At 42.7% G+C, this 19,276-nt stretch overlaps 1 protein-coding gene across 2 annotated transcripts in view; it reads right to left on the bottom strand.

Annotated features, from left to right (window-relative positions):
• Positions 1-19,276, bottom strand: part of TLL2 (tolloid like 2) — an 83,879-nt gene that overhangs the window by 48,948 nt on the left and 15,655 nt on the right. Inside the window, exons 1-2 of one of the 2 annotated variants that reach the window (XM_072339861.1) lie at positions 15,392-15,457; positions 4,036-4,146 (exon numbers count right to left, since the gene is read on the bottom strand). In XM_072339861.1, coding sequence (XP_072195962.1) covers positions 4,036-4,146; positions 15,392-15,413 — 133 coding nt within the window. In that variant the 5' untranslated portion in view covers positions 15,414-15,457. Of the gene's footprint in view, positions 1-4,035; positions 4,147-15,391; positions 15,458-19,276 lie in introns of those variants that run through there. The other variant, XM_072339860.1, reaches the window with a different exon arrangement.

The raw sequence follows: 19,276 nt of genomic DNA on the forward strand, positions 1-19,276 counted from the left end.
CTGTTATCAGAAGAATTACTCACGGAGCACACATAGATGCTCTGTAAATCCTTCCTGATCTACACAAGTATAACAGCTTTATCAAGGCCTTCAAGCCACGAGCACAAAAATCTCTCAGAGGCACAGAAAACCTATTTTGAGTGTTCTTGAAAAGCATTCTTGGCGGCAGCATGATGCAGAGTCACTGCCTCAGCAGCAAGCCCAGCACAGTGTGGTAGCAGTGAGGGCAGCCAGACTCCCATGTCTTCTCACCTGCCAAAGCCAAAGCAACAACACAGTAGGAATGAACTTGCCTTTCCCTCACACAGAGATTTCTTTCAGGACTTGAAACTGCCTCAGTGATACAGAAATCAGAAAAAGACATATTGTATCAGTAAATTTCTCTTAATCCCTAAACTACCAGAAAATACTTAAAATAAACTCTAAGATTAAATAGCCACAAAATTCTCACAGTCATGGCAAGAAAAGAAAGACTTCTTCCTCTATGGCTAATGCTTTGGAAAATAAAGCAATAAAGCAAAGACAATCACTTTGCACTAGAGGACTCAAAACCTGAGTGACACTATGCAGTCTCACAACCTCCCAGGGGATTTTCTTGTTTATATCATTCGTTTCATTATGTTTTGAACCATTGCTCTCTCTCTGCTGAGCCAAATCAGCTTCAAAACTGTCATATAGAACAACATGTCATGAAAACTTAATTCCACAGAAGGAGAGGCAGTGAGGCAACTAATAAACATTTTAATGCAAAGTAATACTTTCATAACACCCCTCCCCATTTCTTCAAATAAATAACATCTCTACTAGTGTTATAAGCAGCAAACAAAAACAACACAAGCAATTCTCTTAGTTTAGGACTTAGTTTCAAAGGAGAGTAGCTAATGGAGGGCGGGGAACAAATTTTCTCCTGCTTTAAAATATCACAAAAATTGTATTTAGATTCAAATAAAGGTCAAATGTACGACTCTAGACAGCTCTCTCACAAGATCATTGATCAGAGTAAAACTTCAGGAAAAGCACAGCTGAGGTTGAGATGCCTGTTCTCTTTACCATAGATCATACTACTGCAATTATTTAAGTAGGAAGAAAACAGTTTGGAACAAATCCTCAGGGATCCCTGAAGGGTCTCAATGAGAACTGAACTGGTTGTCTGTTTTGAGCTCCCTTGTAAGTGTGTGCCTCCCAGAATCCACTCAGTGTTCATCTGTACTGTTTGCAAGTTTTTGTTTCTGTCTTTGTTTTAGTTACTAAATTGCAGCTCAGAGTTTTAACTTGGAGGTAGAGGCCAGAACGAATAACTCAAATAATCTGCTTGGATTAAATAGGCTGCACTTAGTTGTAGGCTGCCGAGATGCCTTTGCTTTTCCCTCAGCAGCACAACAGAAGCATCAGAGAATGCAAGATGCTATTCATAATGTCTCCTGCAGTTTTCAGCTGCCCAACCTGTGTTCTCCCCAACAACTGATTGGAAAGGCAGCTCTTCTGAAGCAAAAGAGACTGTCCACATGAATAAGGACTATCAGATCCTATCCTGCATTCCAAAAGGCTTTCAGTACATAAAATAAGAGCTACAATTCTTGTGCAATGCCTCCTTCCAAAGGGTCTGAGAAGGGCAATAGCTGTCTTTCTAGAAAGAAGACTGGAATGAAAAAAGGTAAAAGGAGGAGAGTTGGAACGAGAAAGCTTCCCACATCTGACAGCCTCAGCTCTCATCAGCCAAGGCACAGCTTTTACTGAAATCATCCCTAGTTGCATCTAGGTTCACTGGAGAACCATCACCCATACAAATGTGGAAACTTCATTCTTCCTCTGGAGCTTGACAGCTGCAGATGTTCTACACAAGCTAGTAGGGTTTACGCTTCTGAACAGCCCTAGAGTGTCAAATAGCACTATTTTCACCCCTCCTCCCACTCCTCTCAGCCAAACAGCATTTTCTGGGGACACAGAAAAGAAGAATTCCTGGCCTAATAGCTTGTTCAGAACTGCAGCTCCCAGATACGAAGAGCCTGTGTGTATGTATGTATTAAGTACTTCCTCCACTATGCAACTAATCCGATTAACAGCTTTAGGAAACTCTGAAATGTTATAATTCAAGGGGACCCACTCATAAAAGGTCTTAGACCGTTTCTGTACAGAGGTTGCATTCTTCCCACTGGAAATAAAAAAAGCAGAAAGCAGGACTTTCTCCCAAGGAAGAATGGATCCCAATCCCCACCATGCCGAAGTAGACCACCCTCTTACAATTCACAAGTGTCAAGCAAGCCCCACAGGAGAAGAATCAATTCTTCCTGCTCCTGTAGAGAGCCCCTTGCAGAGCAGGTGAATACAGAGGACCCTCTATGCATGCACTGCAGAAACCTAAGCTTACTATGACAGGCCCAGGGGCTGGCCAGTTGTCAGCTTGCACTTCCAGGGGTTGAAAGTCAGGGAGAAGAATGAAACCTGCCAGTGATGATGACAGTGCCAAGTGAGCACAGCATCACAATTCAACTAATGCCCATCATGTGAAGAACCACCTGGGCTTTAATTCATAAAGTCCAATTACACAACACAAGTCATGATTACAAGAGACCACTGTCTGCCTTACATAGTATAAATGTAGGTTACAAAACTCATGCCTGGCCTGAGTCTGAGCGCAAAGAAAAAAATCTTTCAGATTTGACAACTATAAAAACAACCACAGCAAACTGACAGAGTCAGCATTTGGCTTTGCTTCCACAGAAATATCTTCTAACTTCTGTAGCTGACAAAGAGACACAGAAAAGATGAATAGTGCCTGTCCCACCTACTGGGTCCTCATTCTCTGATTTGCTTTCTGCTCTAAATGCAACTGACTCCTAGTAGTCTAACACTTGAAAAATGTACCACACTCAAAACAACATTAACAAGGTAAACAACACAAGAACACGTTTACAGGAAGCAATCAGTAACAATAAGAAATGTGCAGACTTTAGATTAGATATGCTGACATTAAAGTATACATCTGTGTCAGATGCATCATCCTCCTTTCTGATTTATTCTAACAGGAAGTTGCTATAGCACTGAACCCCAGAATAGGACTTACAGAAACAAAAGGCAGGCAGTCACAAGGATTCAGAACCAGCTGCCAAGATGCACAGGCATCAGGTGAACATGATGCCCCACTGATATGAGTCTCTACTCAACTTTTCACCCTACTTGCTAACCTAAGAGCATAGCAGCAGAGAGAAATAAAGGTTGTCCTGACCTGCCCTATCTCCAGTTTCACCAGTGCCTTTCAAAACTCAGATTCCAACTAGTTCTCCTGCCATTGTAAAATGAAGTAAAGGCTATGATACTGCAGGGAGTCTCTTCACACTCTCCAAACCAGCTGCAGTGTGTTTCAGACACTCTTAGAGATGGAGACAAATCAGAGCTTCTGACTCAAGAAACAACTCCAGTCTGGCACAAAACTGAGCATATGTAAGAGCTGTGTAGGGGCAGAATGTAACATCAGCATATATTACCCCATCTTTTGGCTTTATGAAAAAAATCACAAGGACTGTTAATCTGTATCAATTACATCATCACTTCAAGGGTAGCCCATATGCAAGACACCAATGGGTTTTACTTAGATTAAAACAAACAAACAAAAAAAAAAAAAAAACACAAAAAAAAAAAAACAACTGAAAAATGCATTATTCCATCAAGATTAAAAGAAAAGAGGAGAGAATAGTAAGAGTTAAATTTAATACCAAACCAAATGTCCCTGTTTCAGTCGAATCTCCCTTCAAATTTGCAGAGGCAATTCTTCAAAAGGAAGAAACCAGTGCTGTAAATTTGAAACTCCCTCAGGCTAAACAGAAAGGCTGCATCACTGCCCTCTACACATATCCTGACTGTTTTTATCTAACAAAGTTCAGAGTTGGTTCTCATCCCTAATCACATAACTAGCTTCTCTCTGTACGCATTTCCCTACCTGTGAGAACAGGCCACACAAATGACAAAAAAAACTCTTTTCCATCTGACAATAAGACCAAGGGAAAGAAGGCTGTGTCACCTTTGGGCTGCCCTTACCTGAAGTGTGTCTCGCGTTGCCAGCTGAGTGCTTTGTTAAGTCAACAGTTCTGTCTATTTGAAACAGCTTCAAATCATCTTCATCTAAAGCGATATCACCCCAAAAGGCAGCTGGAGAGAAACAAACTGCAATTAGTTTTATTCTGGAAAGAAAGGATAATTCCTATGCAGACCGTATCACAACTCCATGGACCAGAAAAAGGTAATACAAAGTAATGGTTCATAAGTACAGAGAGAGTAGACATTGGTGGAAGCTAGGTGACAGTATTTAAACTGAACCACTGCAGAAGCACAGATAGGTGCTTATTAGCTGAGATGTCTTGTGTTACCCTTTGTTGCAGATGTGGCTCAACCGAGCTTTACGGTGCTGGTGTTCACTGTTCATTAAAGCCTACAAGGGGCATTTATGGGTATTTCCCTACATAGTAGGAAGGAGAGAGCTAAGGCACAGCTCAGATTGACAGATGTTGCATCCACACCATCTCATGCTAATAGTTTGCATAAAACAGGACAGCCACAGACTGTCAGCTTGTGGGACCTACTACACACATTCATCAGACACAGTGCTAAACAGCTCATAATCCAAGCACAGAGCCAGCCTACCATTCCCACTTAGCTGGAGAAATGTCATTTATTTGTCCTCTTGTGCATTAGTTACCCTGACTGAAGTTTGCAGAGTTTTTAGATTTGTAAAAATCCTTCAATTTCAGCCACAAGCCATGAAAATAAATAAAGTGATACCTCAACACTCACAGCTCAAATAAGGCTGGAAAAGTTTAAACAACAAAAAAATATACATATATGTGCGTGTGTACTGGAAGATATATATATACATATATATATATAAAACTGAACTGGAAGAGTGGAAGAGTTCAGTTGACTGCACAGTGTACAGTTCATATTGAAAAAATGCAGCTAAGTAAATGCAGATGAAGCAGTTGACCAAACAGAACAGACCTTTCAGAGATGGCAAAGAGATTAGGAGCTGAGCTGTTAAAATTCATAGTCTGTGTAGGTTAATGAAAAACAAAACATACCAAATGAATAATAGAGAAATTAATTCCTGGTACAGCTTAAGAGAACTCAGCACATCAGGCAAGGAGCAACATAGAGCTGCTCTCTGCAATAGTGACCAGATGCAATGGAATCACAACCAACAACAGCTATACTCCTGAAGGGAAAAACTGTCCCATTGCTATGCCAGCAGCATCACTGATCAGATTAAGTTAGGCCTAAGTAACCAATGGGTTTTACTCATCAGTTTGCTTTTACTGACAAGATTGACAAATGAAAAGTGTCATGAAAAGCTGTTTGCCTGTATATCAGAAACCTGCAACTGCATCTGTGGTAATTGAATTATAAAGAGTTAACTCCTACAGAGCTATGCATGCTACAGGGCATCCAGCTGCCACACATCACCCCACCAAAGAGCTGTCATGAGCAGCTGAGCCCTGGTATGAGCACAGAGATTCAGCTGTTTCCTATTCCCTCAGTCTGCCTGATGTTATCAGGCCATAGTAGAGAAACAGGAGACAGAACTCAGCCTTGCAGGAGACTGACTTTTTGGCAGTGTCTCGTTAACAGCACTACCAAAACCCAGAGCATTGGAATACAGCAACACCTCCAGAAGACTCTGTACTGCAGACATATCTATGCACTGACTGACATCAATTAAAACTAGGACAGACTCTACACAGAGGCATAACTCAGGCTCTCCTCAATGTCTTGGCAACCAAATTCTTCACGCAGAACAAAGGAGAACATAAAATACTATCAGCTCACCACCAACTAACAAGTCTACCAGCATGGCCAAGAGGCACACTGATTGGGAATGGCCAGTGAAAGAAAAGGGGACATATTCTCCTCTGGCTGCAATTTTAAAACATTTTTATCCGTATAGAGAAATGACTTGCTCAGGACAATGTGGCAAACAGCATCACATGCCATTTGATTCTTTCTCCATCCACATTCTGTAGGTTACTATTATAACAGCTGACAGACATCCATCCCCCACCCTAACACAAACCTACAGTACCATTTCAATCCTAGAGTAATTTCCACCACCACTGACTCTCAGGGGCTATTTTCCATTAGCACCACATAGTTTGTTTTTCAGGACAAGGTAGTAAGTACATGCCAAAGCTGTGGTATGGATTTAAAGAAACAGAATTGTTATATTTTTATTCCCAACAGAAAACAGTTTTCTCCCAACCCCAGCACAGTAATCTCTTTCTGTTACAAAGCCATGCATCATTCTGAAAGATGGCTCACTACAAAAGCCAGATTTCCCTCACATTTATTTCCAGCTCTCTATAGTCCCAGCATGCTCAAGGGGAACCACAATTTATCACAGTCCTGAGCCAGCTAAGCAACTTTCCTCACTGGAAATCCTGGCTGAGATTGTTGCACTGCAACTTCTCCTGTGCTGTCAAAGGCTCCTTCCTAAAGGCATGCAGGCCTGAAAGACGCTTCCTTCCACCCCAACGGAGCTGTCCCACAGGAAAGCACAAGTATTTTATTTTAAAGGGTCACAAGTTCAGAGACTTCTGGCAAATTAAACCTCTGAAAGCATTCCTTCTGATTTCCTTTACCAACGTCCCCTTTTTAATTTAACATGGGAGGATTTCCAAAAGAGAAAACAAAAACAAAAATTAAGATCTCCTAACAGCAGGCTAGCAAACTTGGAAACCAGTATTTCTCTTGGCAGAAATCTCTGTCGCGTACAGCCAGGTGCAAACTCTTAACACTCAGCACAACAGTGTGCCAGCTTTTGTTTAAGATGATGCATTAATCGCTCCGGATAGTTAGAACAGAGCAACCCTTATTGAGGCTGATGCAGTTAATATGAGAGAGTTTGCTTCCATGCTGGACTAGCAGTCTGCATCAACTACTCAGAATGTTTAACCCCACCACTCCCCAGCACGTGCAATGAGAAAGCATTTGTTTGTTGAGGCAAAGGAAGAATAAATAAAACCATCACTCAATAATTAAGAATAAATAAATAAATAAAAAGCAGTCTTGCAAGCTGTCTTCATTTTCAGAACATTTCTTCCCCAGGAGAACAGTCCATGTGCTGGTGTTTGCACTGCACAGTAACCTGCCTTGGGGGCTCTGGTATTCACTAACTCCAAAGCAACATGGCTGCCCAGAGCATCTTCTTTCTAAAACCATTTCTCTGCAAAACAGCCCCTGGTCTTTTTCTTCCCACAGTGCCCTCAAGTAACTTTTTCTCCCACTTCTATTTCTTCCTACTTGTATTCTCTTCTTTCCTTAGTTTTAAGTCAGAAATGAAATTCAGTGGGGGGGGAAAAAAAAAAAAAAAAAAAAAAAAAAAAAAAAAAAAAAAACTGCTACCTCTTATGAGGAATCAATAGAGAAGTGTTTGCAACAGTTTCAAGTCAGATTCCATAAAACATGTTTACGCCAGTTCTTTAATGAAATGTCTTTCCTTTTTACTTCTCCCCCACCACCACCCATATCTCAAAGACATCATAGTAGAAAAAAAGTAACATTACTCCTAAGAACGAGCATCCAAACAAAATGCATTAGTGTGATTTCTTACAATCAGGCTTACCTCTGTCTCTATATATTTTGACTTGAAGCTGTCTTTCACCCTCACCACCATCAGCCCCAAGTCTACACAAGTGTATTAAAGCCACTTAACAGAAGAACTTAATTATACTTGAAAAATATCAAACAACATCTGCATGTGAATTGATTTCCAGCCTCCAAAGCAAGGCTAGGAGCAAAATTTAAACCCATTTGCCTGCCATGATTTCTTGAAGGAATGTTCCATTCCAGCACCAAAAGATCAGTACAGTCCATAGATTTACACTGATGACAGGAAGCTACAAAGCAGTTGGCCTCTGGACACCATGGGAGATCACAGGAATTTTGAAGCGCCCATCAGGAACAGCTGCAATAGATTCATAGAACAAGCAACCTTGGAAACAGGCATGCTCTGCCTGTCTAGAAAAGTCCCTCCATCCCACTCCTCTTCAGAGAGGGTCTCACTGGCAGAAGCTTTGGTTATGTAATGGCAGGTTTTAGGTGCCAAATAGGATGTGAACCTAGACTGAGGACTACACTCTACAAGCTGATTCAAATGAACCCTCTTTCTGTGAGGACAGAAACACAAAGTTAGCTTATGCCATCAGCTCAAGGATCTTTTCTGAACTTGCAGCCAGTTGGCATAGCTCATGCTGACAGACTTATTTCAGTTCCTCTATGTAGTTTTAACACATTTTTGCTGGAAGGACTTTACTCTTGCCTGGCAGATTTCCTGCTGCGCAGTATAGCAACAAGCATGGAAAACAAATAGCAATGTGAATCCAAACAGATGCCTCACATTTGTTTCAGCAGCTTTCATGACTCAAACTCAGTTTCCGGTGGTGTTCACAACCTCTCTGCGTAGGTGATAGCTGAGCTCCCAAAAAGGAATGCCTCATGATTGACTACCTGAGCATGCGATTCAGTATAAAACAACCAAGGAAGAAGCATTTGCACAAGTAACCTTGGCACCTCCAATTCTGTGACCAGATGGATACACCGGTCAGGTAACCCAAGGAGTAGACTCAATTGTCACTCAAGTGATGAGCCGTGCCAGCTGTTTGTGACTCGAAGTGCAATCAAAGGATGTGATCTGAACACATACCTGAGATAATCATACATGCACATGTAAGGAGCAGTGTTTGTCCCCATTCAAATTTCTTCTTCATAGTCTGCGTTACAGAAAGATCCTAGGGCACCAGCTCCTGTTGTTCCAGAAGTGACTGCACCATGCCAGAATAGCACAAGGGACAGCCAGCATCCCACCTTGTCACCAAGAGCTATAGGCAAGGAGTGCTGGCTGCACATACAGGTGGGTTATTCTATGACTATTCATGCACTAGAAAAAGCCTGCAAGTTATTTCTCAGCATTTGCTGATGCTTCCCAGCCTGGCGGGTCTGAGTGCAAGAGACTGAGTTTTCAGGGCTGGCCACACTTTCATTAGGGCTCCTGAACTCTAGCAATAAATAAATCAACAGATCAAAGTGAATTTCCAGCACATTCATTTTTCTTTCTTCTCATGCACTGACATGCAAGTCTGTTATTGCTGAATCACCTGCAGATATGGAACCAGTAAGAAAGTATTCTGAAATGTGATGAAAAAGCCTCATACCTTAAAGAAGAAAACCAGATTCCCCTGTGCCAAGTGACAACTGTGTCACAAAAGAGACAAGCCTCAAAAGAAGGCAGTAATCAGTGAAAGAAGAGAAAAAAAATCCTAAAAAAAACAATTTGGAAATAAGGCCAGATCATGAGCCAAAGGAAAACAGGAAGCAAGCAACAACAGCAGTAATTAAGAGAAAAGCTTCAAGACTGCCATATTAAGCCATTATGCTTCAATCTGGATCAATCTGTTCCTCCTTAGTAGGAACAACCAGAAGTTTATCATTGGCCAACCTTGAGGATAAGCTGGCTTGAAGGCTCTATTGCAAACTAACCCACACAGCAAAGGTGCCTGCAGCCAGCCTGCTGTCTGGCACAAGCATGGTTCTCCAGCAAAAGAGTCTCAACAGTTCACTTCTCAGTAAGCAGAAGTTTCCCTGCCCAAGGATCACATTTCATTTTAGAGTCTCAGTTTGTGGAATAACAATTATCACAGCCCACTTCTAAACTATAGCAAACATTTCAACAACATCAAAACATTGTGGGATTCAGAGTTTGATGTCCTATTCAGACTTCTGCAGAAATCTGAACTACGTTATCACACGTAGCGTTCCCACAGCACCCTCTCTTGGGAAGTTCTCTGCAAGAGACAGTTCAATGAATGCCTTTCCCTGGAAGGTGACAAAGCAGGAACAAACACATACTTCAAGCTTGAACTTGTCCAAAGCTGCAAGCACACATGTGAGCTTACATAACATTTGGCTTTAAGGAACAATTCATACTCTTGTCTGAATGCTGCCTTATTTTAACTCGGAAATGAAAATAATAATCAGTGGCTTGAGAAACACTGCCTGTCATATTTAGGTTAGGGGAAAGGCTTGTTCTTTTGTGATATTCATAACTTTTCTACTACTGTTGGCTGCTTCCTTACTCAAGGTCTACATCTTTTGCACACTTCCATGGTGGTCACTTCTACCCAGTGATCTATGAAACCATTCCCGGTACAACAAGTGACACAGAATGGCATTTATGAACTCAGAGCAGAAAATCCATGCCACAGGCAAGCAAATCAGGTGTCTTGAATGGTTAAACATCCACCTATTCATAGAAGTACTTAAAAGAGGATGTCTGCTGTGTAATACTTTGGAGCAGCTTACAGGGTTAAGGATGCTACTTCCCCGTAATGAAGCATGTAAAATCCAAGGGGTCAGCTTAACCCCTCCCATAAAGGAAGTTGAGTTATGTGATCAGACTAACATTCTGGCACACTGCTGACTCCTCTGGATGACTATGCATGCCCTATTGCAGTGCTGACACAAGACAGCTTTGCCCATGCATATCAAAATGGATCTCCACGCAAGCTGTACACAGCTTGCAGTGCACTTCTTGGCCACATTTCACATGTAGATAGACAACAGATGACCAGAAGGCACCATTGACACAAACAATTATATTTTGACCAGGTTTGTTCACAAGTGCTAACTACCTACCTACACCGGTCAACTGAGCATCTGACACTTTCCTGGTCTGTACAAGACAGTGCAGGGAAACTGGTTTTTAAATAGGGCTAGCATTCATGGATCTGTTCAGTCTCCAAGTTACACAGTTTAGAGGCACATAGAGGAAAAGCAAATGGTCGTGCAAAAAATACCTTACATCATTTTTTTCCGTAAGCAAACATCCTGGCAAGATGCCCTTGCCAAAACAAACAAGCAGAAGTTTAAATAAGTAGAATCATAGAATGCCCTGACTTGGTAAGATCCCATGAGGATCATCAAGTCCAACTCCTGGCTCCACAAAGAACTACCCAAAGTTCAAATTCCACATCTGGGAGCATGGTCCAAATACAGTTTGAAAAGGCTTAGGGTGGTGACTGCTGCCCCAGGGAGCATGTTCAAGGGTCTGCTCCATCCTCTCCTGAAGAACATTTTCCTAACCCAACCTGGACCTCCCCCAATACAGCTTCATGTTGCAGCAGACAGACAAGTCATCCAGGGTCCAACTATCACCATTCCCTGCCAAAATCTACACTCTGTGGTGCACACAGCTCTCAACCACGGTGGAAGTGAAAACCAAGAATCAAAACCATCAACAGAAAAATGCATTTTGTTTTCTGATCTTAACTGATAGTCTCCAAAAAGTGCATAGTGGGATTTGACAAAGGTGCTACTTGACAAGAGGCAGCACCTTTTCCCTCCCTCCCTACTTCACCTTCCCCAGGTGAATACAAAATGCTCCTCACTGGAAATACAGCATCATTCTTGCTGCCCTTTAAGAGAAGGAGATGGCAAGGTTCTGGGTAATGAAATCCAAGTGTGCCTTTGTCAATTAATTATGGAGAAAGATGTACCTCACAAGCCCCATCGCACACCCTCCATCATTTTTGCTGCTCGATATAACTTTAATTAATCTTTCCTTTGGCAATTTGAAGGAAGGGTGAGCACACAGCAAACACCCACAGAGTATTAAATTGATTTCCTGTTTTACAGTCCCCTTTCCCTTCCTATTGGCCCAGCTATGATTTGTGGCCCTTCACTTGGAGGCATTTTATCCTTGCTAATATAATCCAAAGCTCCATGCAACAGCTACATCCAGAAAAGTAACACTTTGCACAGTCGATTGCTTCAGCCCAGGCTCTGCCAGTACAAAACAGATTTACTCTTGCACTTCCCTCCCCACACCACAAGCATTCAAATCAACCACTTTATGTCCATATCTTCAGCATTTTAACTTAGATCATCGGCAACACTTTTGTTCCAAGTAATTCAGCCATCTTGCTCCCTATACTTTTCTGCCTGTCTTTCATAGCAGAACACCTTAATTGCCGAAGTGCCAAGGCAAAACACATTCCACTAGTAAGCATGACCTCCTGCCTGAAGTACCAGGTTGATCTTTTAACTTCAAATAACCTATAATCAGAACATAGAAACACAAAGTTCAGCTGAGCTTCCCAACAGATACACCAACCTTCTAAGAGACACGCCACTCCACCTTGGGCTTGTAGGGCTGAAAACGGGATCCTTGGCAGGAAATAAACACTAGTCCAGAAAGCAAGTCTCAGTTAGGAAAAGGACAGGCAAGTGTAGTTTCACTGTGCAGCTATAGAACAAGTTTTCTTCCAAATGCCTCCTTTCCATCTTGTATGTAAGAGACATCTCAGCAGTCAAACATCTTCCAACACTTGTCAAGTAATATTTAAAAGCCTGAGTAGTTCCACATTGTATGGGAGATTGGTAATCACAGCCTGAACCTCTGATTAATCAGCTGAGGCAAGTATGGGGTCAGCTGTGGGAGCACAGGTGAGAGTGATGTAGCTGTGCTCCCGGAAGGGGTGGAGCTTGACTCCATCCCCTCTGAGACCTCATTTAAGGGCTGACTCCCACTGGAGCAGTATCTCTTGGAGATCGCTCACCAGGGAGGACTGCCTCAGCTGCTTCAGTCAAGGCACCACCGTTGGTGAGTTTTCCCTTTACTCATTCACTTATATACCTTCTGTACATTTTGTTTCCATCTGTACATTTAAAACCAATACACACATGCATCTGGTCAGAACTGACATCTTGCAAGGAGCACACATCTCTTCTGCTCTGGAAACACATGCAAAGGCCATCAGCTTCTTGCTGAGTACATACACTCAGAGCAGGAGAAAGACCCCAGCACATGTAGACAGGTGCTCAAAGCTGCAGAGTGAGAAGCTCTGCCCAAAGGCTGCCCTTCTAATCTGGGTCAGGAGCAAGCGGAAAGGTCTGACTGTTATGTGATTCTACAAAGGATGCCTTCAGGCTTGCTGGAGAAGGCAGGAATGGGGCAGAGAGTTAAGTCTTGTGGACTTGTTTCCATCATGACCTCAAGGGCAGGTATGGAGACTGTATGACAGCAGTTTCTGACTCAGATATGAAAGTAAGATTTGCAGGACAGAGGCAAGGAATACAGCCCCCATTTTAAAAATGAATTGCTGTCTTGAGGTTCAGGTCCTTGTTCAACAATACTTTCTTGGTACCACAGGTCAGAAGACCTCAACCTAAAACACTGTATACCCCTCACCAGCTGCCCCACAGAACAATGACTTGCTGAACCTGTCAGCCATCAGCTTCAGTCTTCTGGTAGGAATCAATTTAGGTCAGCTCTTCTCCTCAGGTAACTCTCATATCATGGGACTTGCCCTGGACTCATTCTTTCAAAAGAAGTTTAGGAACAACAACCTTAGAGATGCAGATGAAAAATTAAAACTGCTGCAATCCTGAACTTCAGTAGGAGTAATTCAACAGCTAAACATTTTCTCCCCTTAAAGTCATTTTACCACCCTTGACTACAGTGTAAAGTGAACCACCACAACTCATTTAAAAATGCATCACTTGGGAACAGACGTTTTTCTTCAGGTGGCAGATTTTGTTGCAAAAACTGCCCTCTTTCCCTGATGCATTAGGTGTTCTCACCTGGCTGAAGCCCCAAGCAATGCAGCTGGGGAACAGATGATCCTAAGCAGGCATGCAGAAAATACACACACACACACAAACAAACAACAACAAAAAAGGCTCATTACAAAAAATGAACAGGAACAGAACCATAAACTAAGCTATATCCTGAAAAGAAAGAAGGTAAAACTTTGGTCTGTTTAGGGCAAACTTAAAGACAGACCAAGAATTTCTAACTACAGTGCTGGATGGAAGGGGGTAGTTCATGATAGATCACATCTATTCACAGGCTAGACAAGGAAATCAAACACCGGCTTATTTTACTCATTGCTCTTCATCCACCAGCAGCAGGAGAGGAGTGCTGTGGCACCACTAGAAAAGAGGCAAAGAAGCAGATAGGAGGGAGGAAGGAAATGGGAACTACTTATGGAGGATAGCTAATTTGAGCTGTTTACAGGCTTCCCCTCTGAGCTTGGGGATGGAAGGGTGGCAGGGAGTTGGTTTCAGCCATTAAAAGTACAACGTGAGAATCCATTAATTTTCCATAGAAACAATGTCATCATAGAAGCGAGACAAATCTGATCAGTCATGCAAATGTGCTGATGTTAAATTCTCAGGCCTGGGCGGGTCATTTTGGTTGCCAAAAACACAACAATGAAGAGATCAGAATGAGATTAGCAGCCAGAGAATGGCATTGTGGGAGCATAGAATATATACCCCAAATCACCCCCTGACTATACTGGAATTTATTTCCTAAGCCATGCATAGGTGGAGGACGGACAGAAAAAAGAAAAGAAAGAAAGAAAAGTAAAGAAATGCTGTTCTTCTATGAGATCTCAAGAAATGGGCAAATGCCACATTCCAAGTGCCAACCAGGAAGGACCTTCACAGAGCACTGGTCTCACTCCAGGGAGTGGAAGGCTTGGCACCCCCACAGAAGTGGGATTCTTGCAAGCTATGAAATCACAGTGTCAAGAAAAGCTAGCGGTAATAGCAGACAAAACAAGTGACTGCGTTTTGTAGCTTAACCAAGCAGACCACCAAACACCACAAGTTTAGAAGAGAAATCAAGCAAGCAAGTTGGCCACATAAGACACCAGCACCATCCCACGTTTCATATTGTATCTTAAGCTGCACTAATAAGGGACAAGCCACAAGAAAAATACTTCTTCCCTTCTTAAAAACAACAATCCATAATAACAGACCAACATGTTGTATCTCCTTCCCTCCCTTTAAAATGAAACCATATGAACACTCCTCAGGAGGAGACACCATGCACAGAAAATCATAGCAGCACCCTAAGCAGATAGAGTAGAAACTGCTCACCCTGACAGCGGAGCGCAGCCCTTCCTTGTGAAGAATCGAGCCACTATCCTGAACTGGCTTCACCACAAGTATTTAAGGGTTAAAAATATGCAAAATGAAGTGCTCCACCCCCTGCAACACGCAAAACATTACTAGAGCGATACGTGTGACAAAGATGCTTCCCGATAAGTCTCACAACTAACAAAAATAGTTCAAAGAAGCCACGAACAAAATGAGAAGGAGAGCTCAAAGCACAGGAGGTGTTTCACCATGGCTTGCCCGCAACCCAAAACGTCAACATTTGACGACGAAAAGACACCGAACAACTCTTGGGTTAACTTCTTAAGTTTAAGAAGTGTAACATTGTAACAGGATGGAAAGTACAGCAATGATAACAAAGTAGCAAGGTGCTAGACTGCGGCAAGCCAGGACCCTTCAAATGCAACAGCTGTGGACACAGAAACAAAGAAAAGAAGTTGCTTACCTTCAGAAGGCCATAGGTACATAGGAATCTCTAAAGAAATACCCTCACCTCCACTGATAACCCTCACATGAGGTCTGCAAGGGGTGAATCCTGGTTTATCCCTTCCAGTCACTCAGATGCATTACATGCACCTGAGCTCCCCTGGGTTGGCCTTCCCACCAGGTGCTCAATTAATCCTTCGGGCCTGACTCAGCATTTCTGCGACAAGAATACATTATTTCTACATTTGGACATGTTTGCCAGCTATGCTGCAGTGAATTCAAGGCACCTGTTTGCAGATCCTTTGTTTCAACCCCAAACTGAGCTGGGGGGAGCTCTCCTGCAGACCCTGTCCCTGGCCCCCAGCTGCCTCTCCCCTGGCACAGCTCTATGCTATTCCCTTGGGCCCTGTCACTGTCGCACAGAGCAGAGCTCAGCGCTGCCCTTCACTCCCTGTGAGGAGCTGCAGCAGCCATGAAGGCTCCCCTCAGCTCCTCTGCTCTGGGCTGAGGATGGTTCCTCCCGATGCTCCAAAATCTGTTTTGTTGAGTCAGCCCTAAAAGCACTCATCCCAGACTTATTCTTTTACTGTATTTGTGAACCCCAGCACCATGAACTCTCTCATTCTTGTCTTCCAGTGTTAACATCTCACAGCTCAACTCAGCCACCCAAACAACCAGAACAAACATCACTGCAGTTTCAGAAGCTATCACCTTGGTCTGCTTCATAACAGCTGGCACATACAAAGTCAGTGCTGTTTATATTCACAGCCAATTTGTCCTGTTTCAGCCACATACACCACAGTGAGCACAAAGGGCTGTCTAGCAACACAGTCCTCCCAGTGTACAGAACTCCACAAATTCAGAGGCCATCATAGCTCCAGTTAGAGGCATCACTTTTGGGTGCAATTCCTCCCCATATGAAATTCCTATCAGGATTCAAAAGCCACAGCAGTTCCGCTTTCTTCAACAAGGTTTCATGTCCCTCTAATTTCTTACTAATCACTGCACCAGCAGTGAGCAATCAGGAAAGCAATGAAGGATTGAGTGCTATTACATCTAGTCATCTTATTTATGCAGTAGGTGCCGGTGAGAAGTTGATCTTTATCAATATACATCCTGTAATGTTTGGTTCTGTTTCATTCCAAGCACCTAACTACATGTGGGTGAGGACATGCTTGCCACTCACCAAGCAAGCCAGATGTACCCTTCACTTGCTCAAACATAAATTACAAAAGCCTGCTCAAGAACATGCATCTGTTTCACGTATGGCTCATACAGCTAATTTAAACAGTTTCCATATGTTCCCCAAAAACTGTGACTGAATGCCACTTACACATAAATGGGGAGATTGTCTGGATTCCACAGAGAAAGGTTTCATCATGCAGCTCTGAGCAACAGCTCCTTTGTTTCTAGGTCTGCCTGGGCTCCCCCAGTGCCCTCTCCTTGGAATGCTGCTGACTGGTCTAAATGCTGCCTCCTGCCGGGTTCCCACCCCTGCAGCATCACGCTTGCAGGCTTACAGATAGAAGACCTTGGAAAAGACCTGTAATGAGCACCTGAGCATGTGAAGGTCTGCCAAGTCACACAGTGCAACCACCCCCTGTTCCTGGTCCCACAGAACTTAGTTACTCTCAGGACAGGTATGATTTTTGCCCAGTTGTCATCCAGATGTTACCATAGATATGAGGCTGTAGATGTTAGAACTCTCCAAAGCACAAATGATGCTCTGGTACCCTATGTATCTTGGGAATCTATGCCTCAATATTTTGCTGTACATCTGAAATTGCCTTCTCACTTTTATTGCATTCATTGTGGCTTCCCACTCTGTTCCATTCTGACAACAGCATATTTCATCTAGACCACATTCAACCAACAGTCTGTAATCAGGTGGATCAGAAGCCTGAGCAGATAGGCAAGGACTTCATTCAGGGCTATTGCTCTTCTAAAAGTAGATCCAGCCAGGGAAGCAGGCAATAAATATCTTCATTTGGAAATGCAGGGGAGACTATCAGAAGAATTAAGAAAAAAAATAGAAAGGGAAAAGAACATGGATGACAATACTTTGCTTGTTAATAAAGGCATGTTACCCTTGCACTCTTAGAAAAGAGCACTGCAGAATTTGCATCCACTGGATTAAGGCGCTGCACTGTAAAGTGTCTCACATTTCTCTAGACAAAGCTTGTTGAATCAGGCATCAAATACAATCCCAAAGAGCCATCCAAAGGTATGTTTCTTAGGATGTCCTGAAGAAGCAACACAATTTTTTTCCCACAGAATTCAAAGAAGAGCTGGACATCCCAGCTCTTCAGCCCAGTGCTCCATACACAAGACAGCATCTGCTGTTGGCCAGCACTCAGGTACTGCAGTTACCTTCCCTCTCAAGGGAGTCAAGGCTTTGTCACTTCAAAAGGGTGTCATACTACAGAAGACCAAGCAACCTCAATTCATTTGCACACTGTGCTGTTTCCCACTGCCCAAGGCAAGGAGATTCATCAAAACTATCCTACTCCTACACCTAGTGGCCATCCTGAAACATCTCCTCTCTTTTAGGGGGAAACTGTGAGGGATGAGACACAGTTAACTGAAAGTCCTCTTCAAATCTGACATAGGTTGAAGCACATGAAAAATTACTCATGAAATTGATTTGCATGGTTTCTGTAATTCATAAATTCCTTTGCATAAAGGGGAGTCATCAGATTTGCACTTAACCGATCCAGACAGCTGCAGATCTCCATAGGCACTAAGTGCTTGGAGGCAGAAACCACTCCTCATGTAATCCTGTTAAGCAGCTGAAATGAATGAAAAAGCTGTGTGATTCAGCATGCTATAGGCAGTCACCTCTACTCTCTCCACCAGTAACAGGGTCCTTTTCGGTTCAGCCTCTTGACTTGGGCCCATGTTATAGGAGGTATTTCTTATCCTGATCTCTGCAGAAAGTCCGGGGTGCATGAAGTTGCAATGGCTGCCCTCAGAAAGTGTTAGGAACAAACTCGGGCTGTGAATTACAGTCTGGATCATCCAGTAAACTTTTGAGAATATTACCAAAGAACACTCCAGGAATGGAAATCGGTACACTGGAGATTCTGCATAGAGGTAAATTAACTCATGGCCATTTGAAAAGGCAGGGTAGAAGTAATAAGTATATAATTATTCACGGACTAAGATCCAGACTAGAATCAAAGGCTCTGAAGACAGAAGGATCTCAGGAGGAAACTGTTGACCATTTGAAGGCCCTTCATGATAAACCACATCACAAAAGTTGTCAAGAACCAGCATAAAACCACAGCATTAAGGAATTTGAAGGAGCTATTGTTATTCCTTCATATCCTTGGAAATGCAAGAAAGAAGCCACCCTAACATAGCTCTGCTTCCTTATGCAGTGAAGCTTTCTAAATCCATCCAGCACAAAATAACATTAAACAAAGCTCATGCTTCATGCATATGCAAATATGGTCTACCTTTCACACTTCCAATAAACTGGTAACACACTCTTGTTAGTGCTGTTTGATCACTTACAAATAAAATAGCCTTTACAAATAAAGGCTATATCATTTCATAAAAATTGGGGGATCTCTTAGTGACAGCTACAGCCACGACAGCCCAGACAAGTAAGCACAACAGGACAAGCACAAGCAAAACAAAAATACCATTTCACTATGAATACAGCCCACAGAACTGTTGGTTACCCCACTAATGCAAGCTGTTTTTCTCTTCTCTCCCTTTCCTCTTTAGCAGTCACTTGTTTCTGTAGCCACTCCTGAGCTACCACAAGTACTCACAAAACTGGGAAGCAACACCAGTCAAAGAAATCAGACTGTGTGGAAACCAACTTGGTAAAAAACTTCTCAACCAGATCATACTCTGAATGCATTCTCTCCCCAAAGTTCAGTTATACAGGGAGAAG

The sequence above is a fragment of the Excalfactoria chinensis genome, chromosome 6, assembly GCF_039878825.1.
Source record: "Excalfactoria chinensis isolate bCotChi1 chromosome 6, bCotChi1.hap2, whole genome shotgun sequence".
Lineage (NCBI taxonomy): Eukaryota > Metazoa > Chordata > Aves > Galliformes > Phasianidae > Excalfactoria > Excalfactoria chinensis.